Source organism: Bos indicus, chromosome 11 (genome assembly GCF_029378745.1).
Source record: "Bos indicus isolate NIAB-ARS_2022 breed Sahiwal x Tharparkar chromosome 11, NIAB-ARS_B.indTharparkar_mat_pri_1.0, whole genome shotgun sequence".
In the NCBI taxonomy this organism is placed as follows: Eukaryota; Metazoa; Chordata; class Mammalia; order Artiodactyla; family Bovidae; genus Bos; species Bos indicus.
The window spans coordinates 48,488,633-48,505,187 of NC_091770.1; the positions used below are offsets into that span (position 1 = coordinate 48,488,633).

Here is a 16,555-nt window from a genome sequence, read left to right on the forward strand (position 1 = left end):
CCAGGGCTCAGCTAGTTCCCAAGGACACAGTCCTTCAGGTCCCCAGCTTTCTGTGTTTGTGGGATGTGGCAGGAAGATACCTTGTTTGATTCCTGTCCTTTTACTAACTCTAGGCTTTGATTTCTGTCCTGTTCATCATTTGAGACCCTCAGAAGGAAAAGTTCAAAATTACTGGATTGTAAAATGTTTCTGAGGCCACGCTGGCATGTTGTACAGCTCCAGGGAGCATCCTAACTCTGTCAGCATCTTCCCCTGAGGGACATAGCTACGCTGAAGGCTGCCCCAGTGCTGGGCGATGTGGCAGCCCTGCTCAGAGCAGCCTTGGCCCCTGGGCTCTTTGACCTGGATCCCCATTTTCCCTTCATTATGGCCTGATTATCCTTCACAGTTCTGACAACTCTTTGGAACTTTACGTTTTTAAAAATACTTTATCCTGTTTTTGTTTTTGTTTTTTTAACTTTTTCATTTGGTCTTAATAATCTGTGTGCTGCTCTGTGCTTAGTCCCTCAGTCATGTCTGACTCTTTGTGACCCCATGAACTGTAGCCCGCCAGACTGCTCTGTCCATCGGGATTCTCCAGGCAAGAATACTGGAGTGGGTTGCAATGCCCTCCTCCAGGGGATCTTCCCAACCCAGGGATTGCACCCAGGTCTCCAGCATTGCAGGCAGATTCTTTACTGTCTGAGACACCAGGGAAGCCTTAATAATCTAGCCCACTACCATTGGAAGCTGAGTAGTCTCATTTATATGTATTTGTTTATTTATTTGGTCATGCTGGGTCTTCGGTGTGGCAGGTGGGAGCTTCAGTCTTCATCGTGACATGTGGACTCTTGGTTGTGGTATGTGGGATCTAGTTCCCTGACCAGGGATCTAACCTGGGCCCCCTGCATTGGGAACTTGGAGTCTTAGCCACAGGACTACTAGGGAAGTCCCAGGACATTCTCAGTTTTGATTTTTTTTTTTTTAAACCAGCAACGTGGCCAAACTGTTTTGAAAAGGCACCACCGCAGCCCTAAGGTTTCTCCTTTCTCTCCCCTCAGATAAAGCTTTCCCCCTCCCCTGGAGGGGCTGCCCCTGGTACTGCTTGTCATGCACATGCTTTATTTTGATCACATGGTTTTTCTCTTGTTTTTCAGTTTCTGGAAGAAAATGCTGATCCTACTGCCTGTGAAATTCAGGAAGAGCTAGAGCAATATACAATCAAAATCCTACAGAACAACCTCCCAGGATCCCAGGGTGCACAAGTGAGTTATCCCATCTCTGTGTTCCCTGAACACTTGGTTTTTAGCATAATTATCACAGTTCCTTCTGCACTGTCTTTGACTTATCCCTTGGCTCAGATGATAAAGAATCCCCCTGCCATGCAGGAGACCCAGGTTTGATCCTTGGGTCAGAAAGATCCCCTGGAGCAGGAAATGGCAACCCACTCCAGTATTCTTGCCTGGAGAATCCCATGGACAGAGAAGCCTGGCAGGCTACAGTCCATAGGGTTGCAAAGAGTCAAAAACACTTTTTTTTTTTTGGCTTCCCAAAGCAGACCTGGGTCAGCTTTAAATCCCAGCTCTGCCTCTCATGAAGGTCACATAACTGTCCCCAAGCCACTCTTTCCTCATCTTTGATGCCTGCCTGTAGAACTGAGGAGAAGTTTAGAAGAAATTAGGTGCTTTGGGTACAGTGTCCAGTGAGGTTCTGGCTTACGTCTCACTTGGAGAATGAGGCCCATGTCCTGTTCTTGTTTCTCTCTCCAGTGCTAAGTGACCACTGCCTCCCCATTCCCCCATAGCATCTGTGTAAGTGTTAATTTGTTCAGCCAGTGAATGGTGTAGGTAATCAACCTGCAGGGCTAATCTTGAGATCTGCTTCACCTAATGCCCAGGTTTCACACCAGAGATTATGACTTAAGTGGTCTGGGTTGGGGCCCCACGGAGGGGTACAAAAGCCCCCAGGGTAGGTCTCATTTGCAGAACTAGCTCCAAACCACTAGTTTTGCTTAACTGTGGATGTGCCTTGCCTCAAAGCCCTGAGGTTCATCCAGGGGAGATAGCAGCTGCTGTCTCAGGTTTAATTTAAAATTAAATTATTTAATTTAATTAAATAATTTAATTATTTATTTTATTAAATTATTTGAATTTATTCATCCTTGCTGTCTTCCAAGCTTACCACTGCCCTCATGATCTCTTCATCTTAGTAACAGCCTGGTAAGTTTCCCCTATTATGAATGAAGAAACTTAAAGAAGTCGCTTAGTGATTGGCAGTGTTTAGTTATGTTAGAGTTTTGTGGAGAATTTTAAGAAATGGGATGGCTTCCTCTGATTTTTCAATAATAAGTGAAAACTACAAAATGTATACCTACTAGATTCTCTTCAGGATGGCACTCAGGTTTTTTGACTTTTTTTAACAGGTGAAAAATGTCTGTGAGAGCAAGAGCAAACTCATCTCTGTCTTCTGGAAGGTACATATGACTGCTAAGAGATGTCCCCACTGCAAGTGAGTCCTAGGCACTTCCCTCTAATTTTTTTTATTTTATTTTATGGATATATAGTTGATTTACTATATCGTGTTAATTTCTGCTATATAGCAAAGTTATTTGGTTATATATATGTATTCTTTTTCATATTTTTTCATTATGGTTTATTGTAGGATATTGAATATCATTCTCTGTGCTGTTTATCCATCCTATACATAATAGTTTGCATCTGCTAATCCCAAATTCCCAGTTCTTCCCTCAGCTACCTGCCCTCTCCCTTGGCAACCACAGGTCTCTTCTCTAAATCTGTGAGTCTGTTTTTGTTTCCTAGATATGTTCATTTGTATCGTATCTTAGATTTTACATTGTTGGGTTTTTTTTCTCTCTCTCCTCACAACTGTCCTCATGTCTAGAACTGGGCGGTCAGTGGTCCGGAAGGAGCACAATAGCAAACTGACCATCACGTACCCGGCCATGGTGCACAGGAGAGCTGACCAGAAGGACAGTGAGCCCCAGGGTAAGCAGGCCCTGGGAGGCCCTCCGTGTGTGTTTCACGTGTGACCATCAGACGTGTGCCACGACTTGGGGATCCCTGGTCCTCTGTACCACATGCTTCTTGGCTGCGTGTCTGTGGTGGGCCAGCAGATGGTGGGTCTGGGGTCTTAGGACCGGCGGGCATCCTGGTGCGTGCTCAGTCCTTGCCACTGGTGCACGGTGCGAGGCAGTGCCCCACCGCCTGAACGAGGCACCTCTTGCCACAGGTGGCCAGTACTCTGAAAGATTTTTGAGGAAGAAGTTATTACTTGATAAATAGTTCAAACCATTTTGTTGTCAAACAAGTGTGGATATATTTTGAACTAACAAGTGTGGATATATTTTGAACTAAAATGTAGGTGAGGGACATTTTCCTTGGTGGTCCAGTGGTTAAGAATCTGCCTTCCAATGCAGAGGACGCTGGTTCCATTCCGGGTCCAGGAGATAAGATCCCGCATGCCTTGGGACAGCTCAGCCCATGGGCCACAACTCTAAAGCCCACGCACCACAACAAAGACCTAGCACAGCCAAAACAAAAAATACATATATTTAAAAATAAAAAATGTAGGTGAGTTTTAAAGAAAAACTGTGAGCATCTAAAGAACATTAGCGCCTCATGCAGGCTGCTCTAGCTGTCCTCTCAGATCCCTGGAATAGAGTGTCTCCCACTCAGCTCTGCCCTGCTCTTAGGGGTACCTGGGAAGAAATTTGAGAGACTTAGTACTCCTGCTTTTTCTTTTTGTAGTTTTAAGTTTGTTGAACAATGCTTTCCACAGTTTATTGTGATCCACACAGTCAAAGGCTTTGACATAGTCAATAAAGCAGAAATAGATGTTTTTCTGGAACTCTTTTGCTTTTTCGATGATCCAGTGGATGTTGGCAATTTGATCTCGGGTTCCTCTGCCTTCAAAGCCTTTGACTGTGTGGATCACAATAAACTATGGAAAATTCTGAAAGAGAAGGGAATACCAGACCACCTGACCTGCCTCTTGAGATACCTATATACAGGTCAGGAAGCAACAGTTATAACAACATGGAACAACAGACTGGTTCCAAATAGGAAAAGGAGTACATCAAGGCTATATATTGTCACCCTGCTTATTTAACTTATATGCGGAGTACATCATGAGAAACGCGGGGCTGGAAGAAGCACAAGCTGGAATCAAGATTGCCGGGAGAAATATCAATAACCTCAGATATGCAGATGACACCACCCTTATGGCAGAAAGTGAAGAGGAACTAAAGAGCTTCTTGATGAAAGTGAAAGAGGAGAGTGAAAAACTTGGCTTAAAGCTCAACATTCAGAAAACTAAGATCATGGCATCTAGTCCCATCACTTCATGGGAAATAGATGGGAAAACAGTGGAAGGGGACGACAGAGGATGAGATGGCTGGATGGCATCACCGACTCGATGGACATGAGTTTGAGTAAACTCAGGGAGTTGGTGATGGACAGAGAGGCCTGGCATGCTGCAATTCATTGGGTTGCAAAGAGTCGGACACGACTGAGTGACTGAACTGAACTGAACAATGCTTTCTGGTTTTTCTTCTGAAGTAGTGAAGATTAAATAAGATTTTCCATTTGAAATATTGAGCCCAGTACCTGCTATGTTGAATATGCTTTGTGGATATTGGCCATTCATTTTTTATTATAATGCAGTCAGTGTGCCAGGGCAGAAAAAGCATCATCTGTTTTGGACACCTTGTGCCTGTGTGCATGCCAAGTTGCCTCAGCTGTGCCCGACTGTTTTTGACCCCATGGACTGTAGCTTACCAGGCTCAGGCTCCTCTGTCCATGGGATTCTCCAGGCAAGAATACTGGAGTGGGTTGCCATGCCCTTTTCCAGGGGATCTTCCCGACCCAGGGATGGAACCCAAGTCTCTTGGATCTCCTGCATTAGCAGGTGTATTCTTTACCACTGATCCACCAGGGAAGCCCTTTCAACACATGAATCTTGAGAACATATAAACATTTAGACCATAGTATAGCAAACTTGTTTATTACTTTAAGATAAATCTTTTATTTTAGACTAATTTTTAGATGTGTAGAAGAATTGCAGACATGCTGCAGAAATTCCTATGTACTTTTTACTCAGTTTGCCCTGATGAAACATCTTAGATCACCATGGCGTGTTTATCAAAACTAAGCAATTAACATTGGTATACTACTGTTAACTGACCTGCAAACTTTATTTGAATGTCACCAGTTTATTCAGTGTGTGCTTGGTTACTAAGTCATGTCTGACTCTTTGTGACCCCATGGACTGTAACCTGCATTGGCAGGTGGATTCTTTACCTTCTGAGCCACTGGGAAGCCCAGTTTATCCAGTAATGTCCTCCTTATGTTGTTCCAGGATCCAGTCCAGGATACTACACTGCATTTAGAAAGTCTGTTTAATGCTTAACCATTAACAGGCACAAGGATGGATTTTCCTGCACTATACATAGCCCTTAAAACAATTTTTAAGGTTGGAAACTGCTACTCTAGACTTCAGGGCACTTCAGGGAATATTCATAGATTGAGAAGAAAGGTGGTCAGAATTCTAGAGGATGACTATTTGGGGCAAATATCTAACAGGCAGCCTTTAAGTGCCTTTGCCAAACCAATTCTTTGGAGTAATTGTCACTGCAACTATGAGAATATGATGGTGCCAACCAAAATCCTGTGCTTCAGAAACAAGTCAGCAGTGGTCTTGGATGGTTTTCGGATTGGATTGGTGGTATTTAGCAGGCGTTTACTTGTTGGGCACTCAGCCTTATGCCCAGGAACATCCTGTGGCTGAGCCCAGTGCCAAGCTGGGGACCTGACCTTGTGGCCTCCATTCTCAGGGAAGGCTGCGGGTGAGGCAGGTCAATTACTCCAGGGAGAGGTGATGCAGAGGCAGGTGAGCATTTGGACAAACGATCTGGCCATGTCCTTGGTATCTAATGGGGCCATGCAGTTGGGCCTGTGGCTCAGTGGTTCCCACATACTCCTGATCTCACTAGGAGTGCTGTTAGCTTGTGAAATTCACATGTGACCAGTGTGCTATTCAAGCCTCATTATGCCTGCTAGAGTTTTCAAGTGAGACCTCTTACAGCCAAGGTGCTTCGCCCACCATGAGCCAATCTTCCCCACTGTTTGACTTCCCAACTTTTTTTTTCTTTCATACAGGAGCTCTTGGAGCTAAACTAAATACATGTTGCAGCTGTTCTGAAGTCCTATTGAAAGAGATTTCATATTTTTTTTAAACAAGGTCACTGGATGGTATTTTTTCCTCAATATTCATTTTTATTCATTTATTTGGCTGTGCCAGGTCTTAGTTGTGGTGTGCAAACTCTTGGCTGTGGCATGTGGGATCTAGTTCCCTGACTAGGGATGGAACCCTGGCACCCTGCGTTGGGAGCACAGAGTCTTAGCCACTGGACCACCAGGGAAGTCTCTGAGGCAAATAGCATTTTTGCAGGCTCAAAAAGTACCTGGTTAGGAAGGGTGCAGTCCATGTGAGGAGGTGGCATTCTGCAAGTCTCTTCTGACTCAAACCCAGTGAGTGAATGACCTCCATCTGCCTCAATAGGGGTTAAACCGTGCTGGGGCCACTTCCTGCACTAGCAGCTCTGAGTCAGGAGCTGAAGAGAGCTACCAGATGCGGCTCATCTTCCTCAGTTCATCAAGGCAGATTAGTGAGAAAGAAGTTTCCAGAAATGCCCACAAAATTGTCCTTTAGGTTAATGAGGTCTTTTCTCCCCACTGAACACCCATAGCTTTCTATATCTGGCTTATTCCCAAAGGTCAGAGCCTTTCTCCATTGCATTCCCCTCACTTCCTTCAACTGCATTAACTGGTTGAAATGTTTTGCTTTTATAGGAATCAAAATTTTAAATGTGTTCACTCTTGACCTAACAATTCCGCTTTTATGATCTTATCCTAAGAATTATGCATGCCCACAGTATTAAGTAGTTTTGAATTGGAAATATCTTAAATGCCTGTTAGTAGAGACTAATTAAATAAATTATGGTACATCTTATTGTTTTCTAAGTTACAAATTTCTCTAAAAACTTTCCATGATGTATCTTCTGCAGTTGGTAAAGAAACCAAGTAGAGAATTAGAGGTGAATGAAGCTGGGTTTTACAAATATAGAAAAAAGCAGAAGAGTGGGGTTTTTTAAATATAAATTATCTTATAGTATTTTGAACATGTGTATTTAAGCCAGTGAAAACTTAGTATCTGCTGGGTCTTGCTGCTGCTGCTAAGTCACTTTGGTCGTGTCCAACTCTGTGCAACCCCAGAGACGGCAGCCCGCCAGGCTCCCCCGTCCCTGGGATTCTCCAGGCAAGAACACTGGAGTGGGTTGCTATTTCCTTCTCCCAAGCGTGAAAGTGAAAAGTGAAAGTGAAGTCGCTCAGTCCTATCCAACTCTTAGTGACCCCTTAGATGCTGTTAATTGTTAGGAACACAGACAAGACACAGTTTCTATCCTGATAAGTGCATTAAAAAAATATTGAGTGATTTTGTGGGGAGAGGTGGGGTGCTGAGAGCCACAAGGCTTGTGGGATCTTAGTTCCCTGACCCAGGGGTCAAAGCCAGGCTCTCGGCCGTGAGAGCACTGAGTCCTAATCACTAGACTGGCATGAAATTCCCAAGCAGTATATAATTTTGATGAATGTGTTCCAAAAGAGGTTGATAGTTTTGACAGGAGGGGATACTCACCACTATACAAAGGCTGAAGTTGATAGTTTTGAACCTAGAGGTCACATTACTCACTTTCTTAATCATCTAAATGCTTGGGGCCACACCTACTGAATGTGACTTACTCTGGGGGTGGCTGATTAAAGAGTATCCCAGAGTGATCTTGGTTAATCTGAGAAATCAAGATCTATCTACTTATCACCAGCATGATAGTTATAAGAAGAAACTGAATATACATTCACTCATAAAAATGTTCATCTTCATTTATCCATAATTCTCCTGCTGTGAACTTTTCTGGTAAAAGCCATGTACATAAAGCTATTTATCACAGTGTGACTTAAAATAATAAAAAAAATTGAGGTCAGCTCAGATGTCCAACTATTAGAATGTGGTTAAGTCACTTATAAAACATCCTCTCAGGAATACCATGCTGCAATTAAAAATGATGGCGAGGGACTTCCATAGTGGTCCAGTGGTTAAGAGTCTGCCTCGCAGTGCAGGGGATGTGGGTTCAATCCCTGCTTGGGGCACTAAGATCCCATGTGCCATAAAGCAAGTAAGCCTGCACAGTGCAACAGAAGATCCTGTGTGCCGCCTCTGAGTGACCCGATACAGTCAGATAAATAAATAAAATAAAAATGATGGTGAGATACAAGCTATAAGGCAACATGGAGAGATGCTCGTAAGATAACACGAAATGAGCAAGTGGTACAGGGTGAATCCGCACCTAACACTTTATAAACCAAAGGACCAGAAAAGAATATGTAAAAGTGGTCATGGTGACAACATGATATAATTGTGGGTGATTTTTTTTTCCCCCTTTGGTTCTACCTTTTAGGTTTCATACAATAGCTGTTTGGTTTTCATTAGTTTAGAAATTAGGTTGTCCTAGAGATTGACTTAAAAAAAATTTTTTATTTATTTTAATTTGTTTCTTTGGCTGCCTCAGATCTTAGTTGAAGCATGTGGGATCTTGTTCTCCTACCCAGGGTCAAACCCAGGCCCTCTGTATTGGGAGTGTGGGGCCTTAGCCACTGGACCGCTAGGGAAGTCTGTAGAGATTGATTTTTTGGTCAGATTGCAGGCTTGGAGGAGTGGGGAAAGGAATTGCTAAATCCCATTATGGAAAGAGTGTCTCTAATTGACTTACTGTGCTCGCTTACCCTCTTCCACTCCAGGAATTGAGGAAGCTCAGATGGGAAAACGAGGATACCTGACACCCTCCAGTGCGCAAGAACATCTCATAGCTCTTTGGAAAAATGAAGGTGCTGTGCCAGGCTGAAGAAACAGCCCATTGACTTCCTGGACTCCTTCACCCTGCCTTTTTATGTTTTCAAAATTGTGATTCTTGTAGCTGTCTCCTGAAACTGAACCATAGATTTGGGGCAGGCTTCAGGGTACCTTGTCATTGATATTTATAGTGTGGGAAATGTCTTTATTCCTTGAACCATGAACTTGGTGATTACTGTAACTGAGCCTGATCATTAAATGACAGCTGTGGGTGGGCATTGCTTAGTACAGTTTGACATGTGTCTTGAAGGCGCAGTGTAACTCACCTTATTTTTTTAATGTATTTTATTTGCTTATTTATTTTCATTATTGTTTTTTAATATTGCATTTTTATTTGTTTATTTTTTTCACTGCACCATGTGGCATGTGGGATTTTGGTTCCCTGACCAGGGATGGAACCTGCACCCCTTGCAGTGAAAGTGCAGAGTCTTAACCACTGGGTCACCAGGCAATTTCCTTCATTAGTTTTTATGAAGACACATGTGATCTTACTCTCCCTATTGTCCTATATTCTGGGTTTTTTGTAAAAATTTTTGTGGTCACCCTTCCATGCTCTTAATGTATAGGTTTAAATGATCTTTTGATTTATTTCAAACACAGGGTTCTTTCTGAATTACCTTTTTTTGGGACTGGAAGATGTTGGCATGGAGTCCAGGTTCAACCCCAGTATGTTCTTTCTGGATTTCTTGGTGGTACCACCCTCAAGGTAATACCCTTTCATTGGCTTTATTTCACCTGAAAAAGGTTTATGGAATAATTGAATAATGACCTCTGGGAGAGAAAGGAAGGGTCAAAGGTTCTGAAAAATAGAGCAGCAGTTCCACTCCCAGGTGGCAGGTGGTGGGACTATTTTCCTCTTCATTTTTCCTGAGTGCAGGAGGAATGTGGGTTTCTTTTGGAGCTTGGGGCGTGTGAATAGGGATGGGTAAGCGGCTGAGGGAAATGTGCACTGATTCCACATGTCCTCCTGCAGGTATCGCCCTGTCAACCGCCTTGGGGACCAGATGTTCACCAACGGGCAGACGGTGAACTTGCAGGCTGTCATGAAGGACGTGGTTCTGATCCGAAAGCTTCTGGCACTGATGGCCCAAGAACAGGAGCTGCCAAGTGAGGTGGCAGCACCCACTACAGAAGAGGTCAGGATCTGATGCCTTAGTTCTAGCTTCCTATGCTGTGGGTGCAGAATGCTATGGGAATGCTATGGGTCCTGGGAGATACTGGTTGGCAATTCTGCATGGTTGTGTGTGAGCCATGGGTTTGGGAGGACCGGGCAATGTCTGGGGGAAAGTGTGGGTCTGAGCATGACCCCAATGACCATGCCCAGTGACCATGATTGAGTTGCTTTGGTTTCTTGTTCTTATCTCCACAATAAAATGAGTGATCTGTGGGGAGGTTTTATCCGTGGTTGTGGTCTGGGCTACCTGCTGTCACTGGCAGTTCTGGGAAGAACAGTCTGTGGTCCTCAGGCTCTAAACCTGTCCCTACTGGGCTATGGTACCAGAGACCCATGCCACCTAGCTCTGATTTTGGCTCTTGAAGATCTCTAGCATCAGGGTCAGGAAGGCAGTGTTGGCATTTGGAAGAGTTCCCCGCAATAGGAGTGTCAGATTTGGGGCTTAATTTTCTCCCCAATAAATGGTGGAGCTGAATTCCATTTTCCTGTTACAGCAAACGTTTCCTGAATCCCTTTTAGTGTGCTAGGTCTGCGGTGGGTATAAGGATGAGTCAGGCACTCAGGAAGTTTGTTGAGATTGCTGACATCTTTCTCAGCTTTAAGATTCTTTCTAGATGCAAATAGGAAGGACTGTCTCAGCCTTGAGTAGACCAGACAGGCTCCCAGGCTCCCTTCCCTGGGTGGGACCGGCCTGTCACCAGGTGGCGCCACAGTCTGTCAGGGACACCCGTGCTTGGTTACTCAGCCTTTTTGCTTGGGTTTCTTTGGTTTTGCTTAAGTTTTCTGATCTGCCTGTGTAAATGTGCTTTAAAAAAAAATGCTCAATATATTAGAGATATCTGCCATCTGCAGGTCCTGGTCTACTTTCAAAGAGATGGCCATAGGATTGCCACCTCCAGTGACCAAAGCTAAAGATTTCATGTTGATGTCTCTTGAAAGTAGGGTAGCCTTTGTCCAAGAAAAAAGCTAAATCTTGGCAGAAATGAGCAGCATCCTCTCAGATTCCTGAGGTCATTGCTGCCTGAAGTCACAGTGCCCTCTTTTCCATCTGATCAATAGCAAGAGTTCTTTCTTCCCATATTTGCTCCACGGCGGCCCTCTCATGAATCATGAATGCCTGGGTGTGCTGAGGTCATTGCTGCCTGAAGTCACAGTGCCCTCTTTTCCATCTGATCAATAGCAAGAGTTCTTTCTTCCCATACTTGCTCCACGGCGGCCCTCTCATGAATCATGAATGCCTGGGTGTGAATAGGCATGCGCCATTCCAGGCACTGAGGATGTGCCAGTGAGACTGGTCTCACCCATTTCACAAGTAGGCGTGTGGCCCTACTTGTCAGCTGATGCCTTCACAAGTGAGTTAGTCTGACAGGGGTGCTGTCATCACACAGGGGACCCTGGGAGGCTCCTTCAGCCAGAATAGAAACCGCACCTGTCTTCTCTATAACTGAGAAGTCTTCTGTTCCTCAGGATTGAGGACAGGCCCACTTTATCACCAGTGCTTTCCATGACATTCTCACTTACTGGATCCCCCTTCCATCAGCGCTGACCGGTTTCTTCTCTCTTCTAACCCACTGGGTCGAGGGACCATTTGTCTCTCTCCTGTGTCATACGTACCCAGCCCAAGGGGGCCAGTCCAGGTGACCAGACAGTCGGTCAATAGGTGATGCTCTAGGGCAGCTTACCGCCTCATATGTTGTCGATGCACACGGACAACATCGATTTATGAGCACTTGGGCCACAAATCTGTCAAGTTCAAAAGACATAAAGGCCAACTTCAGAGTTCGTCATTTGTCAGAGCTCAAGTGAAAAAGAAAAGTGGAACCAGGCCTGACCTTCTTGAGGGCTTTCCATCACGCCCGTTTTTCTTGGTTGTGTCTTGGCAGGAAAAAGACTCCTGGATGGCTATGGACCGATCTTTTTTGAGTCAGCTTCCAGGCCAGTCCCTCACAGACAGACTTTACAACATTTGGATTCGCCTTCAGAGCCACGTTAATATTGTGTTTGATAGCGAGATGGACAAATTAATGATGGAAAAGTACCCCGGCATTAGACAGGTGAGCAGTTGGATCCCTATTGCTAGCCGAAGGGGTTAAATAATAAACGTGTTTGTCTTAAGGAAGAAAATAGTAACCATACTTGTTTTTTTCCCTTGACAATGACTTTTTATTTTAACCAATTGGCACTACTGTAGTTTTGGTTTACTTTTTATTTTATTATTTTTTAGTGTAAAATATGAAAGATTTATTTCAACTGTATAAAATGAAAGAGGAGTAAAAGAAGATATTAATAAAAGATGGTCCTCACTGAAGAAGTGATTGAAACTAAAATTGCAGACCAAAAAACCCAAACGTAATAAAGATGTGCATAGTATTGGGTTGGCCAAAAAGTTTGGGTTTATCCATCCTTTTTCGCCAACCCGTTACCATTATACAGGCTTGTGAATAATAGAAGTGTCATCTTTCATGCTCATGCTCAGTCGCTAAGTTGTGCTCACAATTAAATAAGGCATATATATGTTCTAGAGCTTCCCTGGTGGCTCAGTGGTAAAGAACCCACATGCCAATGCAGGAGATGCGGGTTCAACCCTTGGGTTGGAAAGATCTCCTGGAGGAGAAAATGGCAACCCACTCCAGAATTCTTGGCTGGAGAATCCCATGGACAGAGGAGGCTGGTGGGCTACAGTCCATTGGGTCACAAAAGAGTTGGACATGACTTAGCAACTAAAAAACAGCAACATATATTTTCTAACAACTTAATATTTTTAAGTCTTGATTTTTAAATTTTTTTAATGATTTCTGTGGACTTTTCCCCCATAAAGATCCTGGAGAAGAAGGATGGTTTGTTCCGAAAGCACATGATGGGGAAGCGCGTAGACTACGCAGCCCGCTCGGTCATCTGCCCGGACATGTACATCAGTACCAACGAAATTGGAATTCCCATGGTGTGTGCTGTTAGGTGGCAGATGGGAGTGGCGAGGAGGGCTAGGGAGAAGGCGTGGGATCACGGTGGCTTGGGTGAAGACAGCATCTGCCTCTCCCCGTATTGAGTCCTTAGAAGGGGACCCTGAGGCCGTGGCGTGGCGTGGCGTTGCTCTCACTCCCCGCCAGGTCTCCAGACACCCTCCACCCACAAGAAAGACCCCTGCTCCTGGGCTACCAGGGCACAGCTCCTGCCTCTCCTCCTCCTGCCCGTCTTGGTCTAGTCATTAAACCTTCCTAGTCAGATGGTATACATGACAGAGATGAGGAGGGAGCGGGGCTTTCTGTCCCGTGTACTTGCCTGGCATCAGGAGTCAGGGCCGCGGAGGAAGGGAGAGAGCCCCAGGGAGCAGGCGTCACTCCCAGATCCTCAGGGGTAGGCGGTTTGCCCCGTCCACCCGTTAGTGTTCCCTTAGGGAGCCAGTTTTCTTTTCTCACTTCCCCACCACTTGAGGCTGCGGTACTCATTAGCAACAGCCCCTTCATTGTCTTCCTCCTTAATGGGCCTTGAGGTCAGTAATAGAAGATGGTTTAATTCACCCCATGGAGAGGCTCATTTCCTCACACACTGCCCTGCTGCCACTCTCAGGGGAGGACTGGCAGGGAGCAGAGAGCACAGCTCAAGTGTTCTTATGGCCTCCTGAGTGCTGCCTCCTTGTCCCCCAGGCACACGTGGGCTTCCTAGGCAAGGGCTCTCGTGTGAGGGGACGAGAGTCAGAGAACACCCATTCCTGGGCCCTGGGGGTCTCTGCATCCGGGAGCTGGATCAGGGGCAGGGAAAAGCACTGGGAAGCCCAGCGGTGACATTCCTGAGTCTGAGGCCCTGGGAGGAGAGGCCCGTGACCTTTTCATTGCTTTCTTTGGACAGAGGAGGACAGGGAGCTCTGTTGGCTTTCGCCTCGTGGTGCCTTCAGGGTCCCCAGCTTCGGGAGAGACCTTTAGTGTTGCTCCTCTTTCCACCTTCAGCAGTCTTCTTTTTCTTGGATCTGGGTTCATTTGGTACTGGAGGGACTCTGAAGTTCCCCCTCTGCCCACCTCCAGGCCTGCCCCAAGCCTAGGGCCACAGTGGCCTATTGCTCACAGGATGGTTTTCAGGAGCAGAGCGTGTGAAACTGCCTCTTGATCCCTTGTGCCCACCCTTCCCATTGAGCACTGTGGACAGGTTGTTACAGAAGCAGAAGAGGTGAAGGTTGGGGGATAAGCTAGAGACCCAGTCATGAACCAGACAAGACTAGTGTGTCCCTGTGAAGCTTATATTCCAGTGGTGGAGACACATAAACAGATAACACAAGTAAAGGTATTCCTCGACTTATGATGGTGTGGTGGTAAGCTGAAAATGCCGTATGTCAAAAGTGCATTTAATGGACCTAACCTACTGAACAGCATAGCTTAGTCTAACCCGCGTTAAACCTGCTCAGAACACTTATGTTAGCCTACGTTGGCAAAATCATCCAGTGCAAAGCTTATTTTGTAGTAGTGTTGAATGTCTCACGGAAGTTATTGAACACTATCCTGAAAATGAGCAACAGGATGGCTCTAAGTGTATGGGATATTTATGATCCCAGGGCTGACAGCCAGCAGCTGAGGCTCACTGCCCCTGCCCACCTTCACAAGAAGATCACACCATGTTTCACAAGCCCAGAAAAACACCAGAATTCAAAATGGGGAGTATGATTTCTACCAAATACATGTTGCTTTCACACTGTTACAAAGTCCCAAAAAATCCTAAGTTGGGCACAGTCTGTACATAAATACTCTGTCAGGTAGTGGTCAGTTTGTTGGCAGGGGTGGAGAGGGCCAGAGGGCGGGGAGCACTGGGCAGGGTGGCGGGGGTTGGGGCGGGGGTGCCATTCACACAGCGAGCTGGCCAGTGTTCAGCAAGTTCCTTTCCATGGGACTTCTCAAGAGTCTCTAACGTAGTTATATTCCTTTTGAAGCACCAGAGGGTTTTAATATTCAGTAGCTCAGAACTCGCCTAACCAGGGCACTCATTTTTCTTGGAATGTGGTGCAGGCCTGGTGTGTCAAATGGATCACTGCTATTTTCTCATGTATCAGAGGACCAAATCAGGTTTATCTCAGGCCAAGTAAAGAGATTAAGATGCCGTGTCTGGGCTCAGGCCACCATCAATTAGTGATGACTGCTGGGGGGTGAGGGGAGGGGAATTATTAGTGGAGGAGGGTGATACTTGAGAGCAGGTATTCGCCAATTGTCTAAAGCTCGTGTTCCAGGCTATATTACATTTGGGACCTTGAATTTATTGGCAAACTAGTAAACGATGAAATTTTAAAATAGGTTAAAAAAAATTCTGCATAAATTACTATTCTGAGATAACTTTTTTGGGGCAGATTACTCTGGTAGAAAAGGAGACCTGCTCTCTTCCTTGGAGGAAGCAAGTCTGGAAAAATGATTGTGAAAAAGACAGGGAGATGTTGCTTTTTTGGCTGAAGGACCTTCTTGGCTCAGGGAGCACATCCGCATTTTAGGGGAAATGCGTTGAGTCACACTGGGGGTGTGGGCCTGTTGAGTCACACTGGGGGTCCTTCTGACCTTTCTCTGCCCACCCTGAACTTTCATATCCCTTCCTTGTTTCCAGGTGTTTGCCACAAAGCTGACCTACCCTCAACCAGTCACCCCCTGGAACGTTCAGGAACTGAGGCAGGCGGTCATCAACGGCCCCAACGTGCACCCTGGAGCCTCTATGGTCATCAACGAGGATGGCAGTCGCACAGCCCTGAGCGCCTCGGACCTCACGCAGCGGGAGGCCGTGGCCAAACAGCTCCTGACACCAGCTACGGGGGCCCCTAAGCCCCAGGGGACAAAAATTGTGAGTAACGGGCATATTTGGTCGGGCTTAGGCTGCTCCTTTTGGGCTCCCCCGTGACTTCAGCTGTGGTGCCAGTGCAGGAGGGCTGTGAGAACTGTTCCTGCTCCCCCCACCCGACCCCTACCCCCCGCACCCCACAGGGGGCTGACCCCACCTGTGGGTGTTCCCTAGGGCCTCAGCACCATGAATAAAACTTCATTTGATCATCCCATGCAGGCAGCACAATTCCGGTTACATATTAGGGACGGAGAAATGCCCTTTCATTATAACTCCACTGTGATCTGCTGCCCTTAAACAGGGCTGCTCAAAGGTGGTCCTCAGCAGCAGCATTCCTGGAGCCATTTCCCAAACGCGGGAAATGCACGTTTGTCTCCCTTTTCCCCCATTCACTGCCCCGAATTAGACTCTCTGGAAATGGAACCCAGGAATCTGTGTGTTAACAAGGTCTATGGAGGGTTCCTCTGCACGCTGAGAGCATGCCCTGGGAAGGAAACGTTCTGTGTCTGTGAAAAACTGACTGATGTCAGCTGATGCTTCACTTTCTGGAGATTACTAGTTCTCACCTGTAGCACTATGTTAAGGGATCCCCAGGCTTTCTCTGAGCTCTCACGGAAA

At 45.8% G+C, this 16,555-nt stretch overlaps 1 protein-coding gene across 1 annotated transcript in view; it reads left to right on the forward strand.

Annotated features, from left to right (window-relative positions):
* The window catches only part of POLR1A (RNA polymerase I subunit A), an 85,871-nt gene that overhangs the window by 10,256 nt on the left and 59,060 nt on the right, over positions 1-16,555 (forward strand). The window contains exons 4-12 of the mRNA XM_019970312.2: positions 1,137-1,244; positions 2,402-2,487; positions 2,881-2,984; positions 8,850-8,936; positions 9,562-9,667; positions 9,935-10,097; positions 12,019-12,189; positions 12,954-13,076; positions 15,710-15,940. Coding sequence (XP_019825871.2) covers positions 1,137-1,244; positions 2,402-2,487; positions 2,881-2,984; positions 8,850-8,936; positions 9,562-9,667; positions 9,935-10,097; positions 12,019-12,189; positions 12,954-13,076; positions 15,710-15,940 — 1,179 coding nt within the window. The remainder of the gene's footprint in view (positions 1-1,136; positions 1,245-2,401; positions 2,488-2,880; positions 2,985-8,849; positions 8,937-9,561; positions 9,668-9,934; positions 10,098-12,018; positions 12,190-12,953; positions 13,077-15,709; positions 15,941-16,555) is intronic.